General features: G+C 42.9%; 1 protein-coding gene across 10 annotated transcripts in view; it reads left to right on the top strand.

The window, feature by feature from the left end:
* Positions 1-10,416, top strand: part of RAD51B (RAD51 paralog B) — a 488,946-nt gene that overhangs the window by 474,398 nt on the left and 4,132 nt on the right. For 8 of the 10 annotated variants that reach the window (XM_015591934.2, XM_015591935.2, XM_015591932.2 and 5 more), the window contains one exon: positions 5,912-5,990. In XM_015591934.2, coding sequence (XP_015447420.1) covers positions 5,912-5,990 — 79 coding nt within the window. Of the gene's footprint in view, positions 1-5,911; positions 5,991-6,933; positions 7,204-10,416 lie in introns of those variants that run through there. The other 2 variants (XM_025049133.1, XM_025049132.1) reach the window with 2 other exon arrangements.

Consider the following 10,416-nt stretch of genomic DNA (forward strand, 5'->3'; position numbering starts at 1 on the left):
CTTCCGATGTGTTATCTCAGGGAAGTGGATTGATCTGTGTGTGACTGGAAGGCCTGGCTTTCTTTCTATTCCGGGCTGCTATCATGGTGATTAAAAGTATGGACGATAGAACTAGGTGGCCTGTGTTGGAATCCTGGCTTCACCACTTAACAGCTGTGTACCTTAAAGGGTTGTTGTGAGGAATACTGTCTGTTGGCTCTTGTTTTCATCAGCAGCAGCACCGTGAGAACCCTGGAAGGCTCCTCCACCCACCCAACCCTACAGGCTTTCCACCATTTTAGGTCCATTACGCTTCTTTGAGAGTCATATTAAAATGCAAACACACCTGAAAAGGTAAACACCGGAAGGTTTAAACCACATGTCACTTTAGACTAAAGAGAATCAGCTGAGAACTTACTTGCTCAGAGTTAAATAGGTACCTGAGAGGAGGGACGTGAAAAGAGAAGAGGTTCTGAGAGGGAAGGCCAGTGAGCTCCAAAGGCCAGCTTCTCCTTCCATATTTTGTTTCGATCACCTAGGCCTCTGCATGTCCACATGTAGATTGGTAGAAAGCTTCAGACATACAGCATAGGGATAAAGTAAAGAACAATGAGGAAAATGCCCATCGGTCATTTTAGAAGCCCATAGTGTGCAAAGCACTGGACTGGGCCCTGTGGAAGGGAAGGAAATGACATCAGAGAAAATGCCCCTAATCTTCACAATCCCATCAAGAATTCTGAACATAAGTCTAAGAAATAAACTGAGGTAGAAACAGATGACGGTCTTTTTTAACAAATTCACGCAATGCAGATTGAAATCTGCCTGGCCCTTAGGAGGTAATCAATAAATGTTTGTGGACGGATGTATTGAATGAATGAATGAGTGCCTAAGAATGAGGGACTCACAGTAGAATGTTAAAGTGAAAAAAGCCCAAGTCCTAAAGGCTTCCCTATATTGTCTGTCTTGCCCCCTGCTATATCCCCTGCACCTAGAACAGTGCCTAGGTCAAAGGAAAGTGCCCAGTAAATAATTATAGATTGAATAAGTACATGGATGGATTGGTGGATGGTACAAATAATGGAAATTACTTCCAGATGGTGATGGGATTGGGGACCCAGCATCTAGTACATAGTAAACACAATATTTAAAAATCTTGATGGCCACTTTTCTTGCAATAATAAGTACAGAGAGGAGAAAATGTATTCATTAGAGTGTAGTTAAGAGCTGAACTGGTCTGATATGAGGGAAACATTCAAGAAAGAACAATCTGGCTATTTGCAAAAGGTGGGATTAACAGCTCACAATACCACACACCTGCCTTGTGGAGCTCTAGGCTTCCTGAGTCACATGTGTCTGTGCTCATTCTTGCCCAACTACATATTTTCGTGAATCCTCAGAGGGTTCCAAGGCCAACTTCACACACTACACATGGGGTAGAGTGTGATAAAAGTTTTGCACCAGGGCCCTGAAGTTTTATTAAGCAGCCAGGTCCTCCCTGCCGGGCATTATGTATTGAGGAAGAAGACACTTGACAACAGCCCAACTCAGCGATTAGAACACCCAATTTATAGGATAACTGAACATTTGAAACAGAACAGCCCAAATTATCTGAAAGGCAGAAATGCATAGGGCATGGGATATTGATTGAAGTCTAAAATAGGTTTATCTATTGACAAATATACATGGCAAGCATCACTTTTTCTAAATCTGTTGGGTTAGAAAGCTAATTTATACTTCCCCTGTCTCCTGTGTAACACTATAGATTCTCCCGACCAGAAAACTCATATTAACAGCAGTATGTGCCTTCACCCCAGGCCTGTTTTCATCATGTTTGCGTTGAAGTGTTTGTGGTCATTGGTTGCTTTGGGTGTCCAACCACCTTGACGGTGCTCTAGTTGTTCTCATGTTTTCAGTTTCCCTTTTGGACTTCGGGCTCCAATCTGAACACATTGCACGCAGCATGATTTTCCAAATGAGGATCAGAGCAGGGCTGTCACTTCTTTGCTTCAGATACTGCCTCCAATGATATAATCTGAGACCACACTAGATGCTTGCGAACCACATCTCACAACCATCTCGTATTGAGCTGTGGTTAACTAACACTCCTGAGCCATTTCGGAATGCTAAATCTCATCTCCTCCGTTTCGTCCTCTGTTCTCAGGGACAAGGCCTTACAAATATTTCAATAAATTTGTATCCTAAAGATTTGTAGAATGTAACGTACTAACCAAGATGAGGTTTATTTTGATATTATGATGAATCTCACATATTTACTCTTGCTCTACATTTTTGTCACCATATATAGCATCCCATCAATGGGCTTCGTTACATGCCCCACAGTCCAAATGTCACGTTTTCTTCTCTTGCTACTCTATTTAAAATTGACCCCCTTCTCTGATCTAATACACTTCCTATACTTTTTCTCTGCCTTTTTTCTCCATAGCACATGTAATCATCTAACATACCATATATCTTACTTATTCGTTCTGTTTATTATCTTTTTGCCTCCTTTAAAATATAGGCTGTATTAGGGTAGCAGTTTTTGTTAGTTCTGTCCCCTGCCGGATCCCATATTCGTTGTACAGATATGGTTGACTATATCACCGTCCTTATCCAGGTCTGTAAGAATGCTGAATGTGACAGGACCAAGGCTAGACTACAGTACATTCTACTAGAGATTGCTGTCCCTCACCAGATTGCTATTGATCTTTTTGGTCACTTACCAATCCACTCAATGTTATTAGCATCCAGCCTAACTTGTCTTCACTTTATCTAGAACGCATTAAAGAGTTTGTTACAATATTTTTTGTTTTGTTTTGTATTGTATTGTTTGTGTGTTTGGGGTTTTTTGGCTGAAAATCGCACGTTTTGTGTTGGTGATAGCCCTCTGATCTATCAATTTGGCAGTTCTTTCCAAAAAAGAGGAAGTTGGATTCATCTGACATAACTGATCACTTCCTCTTTATAACTGCACACAAACCATCCTTTTGATGACCCATTTTAAACCCTGCTTGAGAAGAGCAGGGCATTTATCAGTGGCCCGTTCAAACCCCTTGATTCCCTAGAAAGGAGATCCTTCCAGGTGTAAGGTCCTTCCAGGTGTAAGGTCCCTCCAGGTAAAGTCCACCTGGCTGGGGCTCTGGACTGGTTCACAGAGTGGACATGTGCTCCCCAGTAGAGTAAGCAGTCAGATGATGGAGGGAGTACCACTGAGCTTGAACGCTTAGGCTGAGATGGCATTTCTTGTGTTGCATTGGAATGTCACATCCTTTTCTTTTCTAAGTCTTAGATTCTAAAATATGCTAATATTTTCAAAAACATAGTATGATACTTTATTATTATTTATTAATACTCTTTGTTTCATGTCCAGTTGTTTCATGCAGACAATAAAGATCTGAAGTTTTAGATATGTTCAGTTTATTTCTATTGCTCTTTGATCTAAAGGATTTATATTTCTTTTATCTATTTCCTTTTCTCTCATTCTTTCTAACACAGCTGTGGTTTAGTCTCTTGTCATTTCATCCCTGAACTATCACAATAGCCTCCTAACTGGCTTCAGGACTCCCGTCTCTTATTTCTTCATCATAGACTCTTAAATCAAGCTAATATCGTGGAAACTGGCTACTCAGAATGTAGTCTGTGGACCACAGCATCAGCATCTCCTGGGAAATTATTAAAAATTCAGGCTCTTCAGGCCCCACTTAGAACCTACTGAATCAGAATTGGCAGGTGATTCATACCTCGATAAAGGTTGGGGAGCATTGCCCTCTCTTCTGCCATGCCATTCCCCTAGCAAGGGGCATCCATAAACTTCACATTGAACCATCGCCAATCTGTGTCAGAAAGATTCCATTTTAATTTTCAGGTGAGATATTTTTAACATGAAGATGTAAATGCCCACCATCTATTCATTGGTTCTGAAAATGATAATCAAGTTTATCTAGATAATTTTAGAGCAGTTGTAAAACATTGATATTCAACTTGAGTCGAATTCTTCTGGTAAAAGCAAAGTATATTGTTTTTTGATGAGTGAAAGTAAAGGGGCACTTGGGAAGCATATGCGATGTGTTGGTGGGAAATATTCTTGTTAGTTTGACACAATAACAAGCATTTTATATAGTTAATGTAACCCTCACAAAAATCTCATGTAAGTAGGTGGTGTTAACCCCCATTGTACATGTGATGAAAGTGAGACTCAAAAAAATTAGGTTTTCCAGAGCCACAGTATTGGTTGATATTCAGGCTACACTGCAATAACAAAGACATCCGAGATACAGTGGTTCAGACAAGTGGCTCTGTCCTAAGGTAGCTAGGTGACCCCAGGTGAGAGGCATTGGTGCTTTATGAGGTCACCCAGCTTCCTTTTCCTGTGTTGCTTTGTCATCCCCCAGGATGTTCACATCCATGTGGTTGATTCTGGTTCTTGCCCTTGAGAAAGGTGAAAGGGGAAGTGAAGAGAACATAATTTTCTTATGAAAATATAATCCAGAAGTTCTACGTGCCACTTATACTCACATTCTGTTAGTCAAAGCTTGGTCATACGGCCACACTTAGTTGCAAAAGAAGGAGAGAAATGTTGAAACCTGAGAAGCGGGATGGCTACTGGAGGAAAATTGCAAGCCTTGCCATAGGCACCTGGCTGAGTTAGTGGAAAAGCCTAGATTCAAACTCCATGACTAAAACCTGTGATCTTTTCACCATATTATTCTACCATTTCCCATAGTTGACAGTGAATGTTTGTTGAATTGAGATAGATTGAGATATTACATATAAACCTTTTGGTTATTTGAATTGTTTTTTCCTTCTTCTTTGCCTCCCTGATTACCTAAGTGGCTCAGTGCCAACTATCACTGTTTTTGATAATGTTAATTCATAAAAAAGGAAGCTGATGCTCATCTTTTTTTAGGAGAAGTGTTATAATGAAATAATCCACTAGTCCTTAGAGATTCTGTAGAACCCTATGAGGTGTGATAATGGGTTAGTGATAATGACCAAATAAACATTCCCTTTAAGGTGGGTATCTTCTTAGGAGAATGCCGTTGCCCAAAATGTTTTTGATATTTTGTGTTGGCTGATACATTAGTCAACTCTTGCTGCAGTCATGCTTCATGACAACACCAAAATCCCAGAGGCATACAATAATAAGCATTTAACTAATGTGTTTGTGAGTCTCTTGGGCAGTATTTGAGATGAGCCTACCTGGTCATCTCTGATCCAGGTCTCTCATTCTCCTTCTGAGATAGCACATTAGCTTGGATTTTTTTTTTTTTTTCTGATAGTAGCCGAAACATAAGAGAATAAGTGGAGACATGTAAAGCTTCTTCAGTAAGAGGCTGAGAACTGGCACAACCTATTAGCCAAAGCAAGTCATGTGTCCAAACCCAGTCAAGGCCCATGAGAAACACCCATACCTTAACTAAGAGAAATTGTAGTAACGTGGCAAAGGGTATGAACATAAACTTGAAGAGTTGGGGCCAACGAAGCAATCTACCATGGCTTTGCCTTTCGCAAGTTATTTTGAATATTCACATTGATGGTAAAGCTTTAAATTTTAAGGAAGCTTTGATATATATTTTTAGTGAAATAGCTAAGGTTATGAATAAAATTAGAGAATCGAGCTAGGTTTATTTTCAGGCAGAAAGGTAACTGTTTAAGCACATGACATAAAATAATGAAATTTAGTTCTAGAAGATCTGGCTCAAGAATATGCATTCTGTGGCAAAATAAATGGAATAAATGTACAGCCTTTCAACGTGATCAGTTGACTGGTGGAATAGCACCGATGTGGTTCTAAAATATATTTTTTTAGATGAACCTTACAGCTCGTAGTCACATGTCACCAGTGTGTCTCAAAATGGGAAGGGTACTGAACAGAGGCTCATCGCTGATAACCTCCTTCACCTAACCCTGTGCAAATGTGCTTTATGTGCAGATTCTCATTGCCAAGTCCCCTCTGGCTCCCTGCACCTCATTTGTCTACACCATCAAGAAGGAAGGCCTGATTCTTCAAGGTAAGATCCTTGGATTAAGCCATTTCTTTAAGTTGATAATGTTCAGTGCTGCTCATTGACGGTGATAATTATCACTATGTTCCTGATTGAAGCTATTTCAGGACAGAATCAAAGGCCAAGAGGAATTAGCCAGTGATATTTATCCTGATGAGATAAAAAGGATAGGCAGTTATGGCAAAAATTTGACAGAAAGTAGTGGTGAGGCTGAGAGAGAACTATAGAATTTCCTTGCAGAGTGAGATAGTCAAAGAACGAGGGTCAAACCGAGCAAGGTAGAAATTGCCACCACCCCATTCCTCTTCACAGATCCTATGGAGTGAGGAAGCAGGCAATGAGTCTCTGCAACCAGGGTGGAGTACCCAGTACTGCCTCCGAGCCCTCTAGTTTAGCAAGCTAAAGAACCATCTGGGCTGGCAGCCCATGGGGCACTTTGTATGACTCCATGAGCGCTGCTTCCTCAGCCTCCTCTCCCTGTGCTCAGGCTTCAAGTGGGGACCAGGCTTTCTGACCTGTACCTTAAGACGAGGGTCTGGGGCTTGGAAGGAGCTAAATTCTGGCTCATGGTGGAGCATGCCAAGTCCACAACCTGGAATTCAGTGGTCTACAGTGGTGGTTCATTCCCAGATGCTGGATCCTTTGGTGGGTAGGAAAGGTGTCCAATCGCAGATCTGTCCAGAAAACAGTGAATGTAAGGAGATCGATTCAAACACCCTTGAACTTAGCCCACTGGGTCAGATGGTCAAAACAGCTTTGTGTAGATTAAGAAGGGTTTCCACAGAAATGCTCAGGATACACATCTGTCCCCCACTGTCAGGCAGGAGGTCCCTACCCACAAAGATGCGTAGGTGAACGTCTGGCCTGAACCACAGAGGGACATACTGCCATTGCTGTATGGGAGGAATACTTGTCCTTTAGGATTTTCTAAGTTGAATATTTTCCCCAGGTTTGTGAAACAAGGTGAGTCCTTACACTATCCCCGGGGAGACAGACACATTACACTGTGAAGATCTAGCAGGAATTTTGTGGTGCAGGCTGGAGAGTTCACGCTCCTGACTGAGGAAGTCTACAGCCTTCCCTTTCCTTCCCCTGCTAAAACGTCCTCTTCTTAATGGACCCGGAAAGCAATGTGTTTGTTTGGTGCAGCTGAGCTCCACAGCAGGGACTCGGGTCCAGGGAAATTTGGGGTAAGAAGTACTGACCTTTGGCTCTTAGCCTTTGACTTATGCTATCCAAGTTCCTTGGTAAATATTTTTTTTACAATTGCAAATATTGTTTTCTGACAAAGAAGCAGAGATTTTAAGACCAGATTAAGCAAAGCAAACAGCAGGCCCCTTTGTTACATACTCTCTAAGGGTGTATAACTAATAAGCAATCAGAAAGCTGGACTTTTATTTACCCAGTGCGCAGTGTGGCTTTGGCTCTTCATTTTTAGAGGCGTTCTTAAAAGATTAGAGGTCTACTAAATAGAAAATTTAGATGAAGATTTCAAGAAATTCTATGGAAGTTTCCAAAACAATTTTAGGGGGAAGACAGCCCATTCTTCCCAGCTGGCTTGTATTGAGAGTCTTGATCACTGGGTATGTAAATAGTATTTCTTAGCCGGGTCTAATTTGAATAACTTTTAGGATATTTGTATGAACAAGATTTACAGAGTTGCCTCTCTGACGCTCATTGCTAAGAACATGATTTTGACAGGAAAGAGGAAGTTGTTAGAGAAAGTATATTGGTAGAGACTGAAAAACTACAAGGAAAGACTATTAGAAAAAGTTGGAAATGGGGAGAGACAGTGGATTACTAATGGAGGCTGACCTGGAGCTGTGTGTCCAGAAAAGAGAAAATTTCAGGAAAGTTTCCAATGATGCAAGAACCCCAAGGAGTAAATAAAAATGTCTGGAAGACCACAGAGCCTCACCTGGTTGCTTTCAAAGTTACTTTACCCCTTCCACTCCCTCAAGCTACATCTCCGTCTCGAGGTTTCCTGAGGCAGATACACCCTTCTGCCACTATGAGCAGTAGCAGTGCCACTGAATACGAACCTCTGGGCGGTCCCTCCCCTCTAGCTGTGTGCTCTCAAGACTTTGGCAAAACAGAGAAGAGCTCCAATCCTGAGAAACATGGGGGGCCCTCCTTTATTGGAGAGACCCCTTGGCTTTCTGTTCCAGCTCTGAGATTACCTTAAGAAAATTTCTGGCACACTAGTTTTTGTCAGCTTGAAAATGACAATGATGGCCTTGATTCAGTGCTTTGCAGATTGTGTCACAATCCATCGGTGGGTCATAAAAATGAAATCGATGAGTCACAACCAGCATTTTTAAAAATTGAAATAGAGAATAGAAAATATCAGAATGTATCACATATATTATATTGTTTAATGAAATATTTGCTCTGCGTGTGTGTGTATGCACACACACATTATGAGTTTGTGTGTGGAAGCTGCAGCGCAAATGTTTTTCTTGGATTGTAGTCATCGGCCTGGTGATCTCTAAAGGCCTTCCCACTTCACGTTTATCTGATTCTCCTAGGAGATGGTGTTCTTATCGTTCACTCAGCTCAGTAGAGCTGTACCCTTGAGATCACCACACACTAGAACATAAAAGCTTATCCCCCCCACCACTCTTACCAGATGACTGAGCTAAAAAACACCTGCACAGTTCCCCAGATTTAAAGCAAAGAAACCTTTGATCCCTGGGTGGTAACCTTGGAAAGGTACCAGCAGTCAAGGCCAAGAGGCTTTCCTTGTGTGAGAGGTTGCTCTGGAATGATAGCCCTGAGTTGGCATGGAGGTTGGTACCAAGAGCTGGAAGGGGATGGAGTATGCAGTTCATGCCCGAGGGGCATAGGGACAGAGAGGGGAAAGGCTGGAAGTGAGGGCAGCTCCTGCGGTACCAAGAGAAACTGCCAGCCCAGCCACTTGTGGCTCCACATTCAATCTTTGTCATGGAGCCACGCTGGAGTGGTGGGGAAGAATAGCACAAATAGCCTACCTTTTGGAGGGAAGGGAGGTTGTATTAGTGAATGCGGGGAATGATCCCTCAGTGCCTTTTATCCGGTTAGCAAGCCTCGAGATTCCTACTGGCCTGCTAACCAGGAGGTTTTATAATACCTGAAGAGCTCCTGAGTGCATAAGTAGAAAGAGGGAATAAAAGGTGAGGCCAAACTTCGATTTAGCAGCTCCACAGGCCATTCCTCTCACCGGTTCTCAAGGATTAGGATGCTGAGAACAGCCGGCAACTGGGGGCATTATACCCGTCCTGCCCCTTTGTTCACTGGGATGGGAGGGACAATAAAACGGCAGGCTGGAGAGACTGAGGAGCTTGGTTAGAGATTTCTCAGGCTGCTTTTCGAAACACTTGAAGGAGCCGGTCCATGCTATTGTTGTAGTAAAATAGAGAGCGGAACTATTCTCCTTTTGCGGAAAAAAAAAAAGAAAAAGAAAAAGAAAAAAAGTAAAAGAATGAAATCCCACCCTCCCAGCATCTTCAGGAGGCCGCCTGGCTCACATCGTTACCATGGTAATGCTGCTGTTTGCATCTTCTTTGTCTGTCCTTCTCTTGTCGGGATCCTGGCCTCTCATGGTTGGGCCCCAGACCCTGGAAATACTTGGGCCCCAAAGGAGAGAGGGAGCTCACAGCCACCAGCTCCTGATGGTTCGAACTCTGAGAGGGGCCAGGTCCCAGCAGAGGGAGAGTTTGGCTCTTTTGTGCAGTTGAGATGGGAAAGGTGAAGGGGCTGGGGGAAGATGCCATTAGTCCATTTCTCCTTTTGTCTCCAGAGTTCACTATAAAAGCCCCAGCGCCCACTGAGTGGCAAAGCGCAGAGGTTTGGCCAGCTCAGAGTAAGACTTCAGAGATGCCAGGACCTAGTGGAGAGGGAAAAGCAAGAGTTGGCTTTGGGAACTGGCTTTCATGGGGTGGACCCACAGAACCACATGGCTGCAGACCCTCACCGCAGAGTTTACACTGAACTCTAACTTGACTCCCATCTGCTCTGGTTGTGTCCTTTGTTTCCCCAGCAAGCCTCAAATGTTGTGCCACCCAGAACATAGCTGGGATCTCTGGGCCTCAGTGTCAAGGCCAGGAGGAAAGATTCTGTAATTAAAAGCAGCCAGGCTATGTTGCTGATGCTGCAAGAGGCCTAGGGAAAACTCGGGGTCTGGCTCTCCTGGAGCCACCCAGGCTTTTGTGGTCCTCATAGCAATAACGGCCTGCTGACTCCTAAAGAAGCAGATCCCGAAGGAGTGGCTGCCTGGGGGAAGGAAGAGGTCGATTCAAGGGGCCTCTTCCTTTTTCACTTTTTCTTTGCCATCCTCTTCTTTTCCCCAGGAATCTAGAGAGCATTTGAAAAACAAAAGCCAGGTTGTTGTGAACAGGACAGCAGATACTGCTTAGTCTCTCAGTAGGACAGAACTGTGTCTTTTATATATATA

This window comes from Pteropus alecto, unplaced genomic scaffold (genome assembly GCF_000325575.1).
Source record: "Pteropus alecto unplaced genomic scaffold, ASM32557v1 scaffold276, whole genome shotgun sequence".
In the NCBI taxonomy this organism is placed as follows: Eukaryota; Metazoa; Chordata; class Mammalia; order Chiroptera; family Pteropodidae; genus Pteropus; species Pteropus alecto.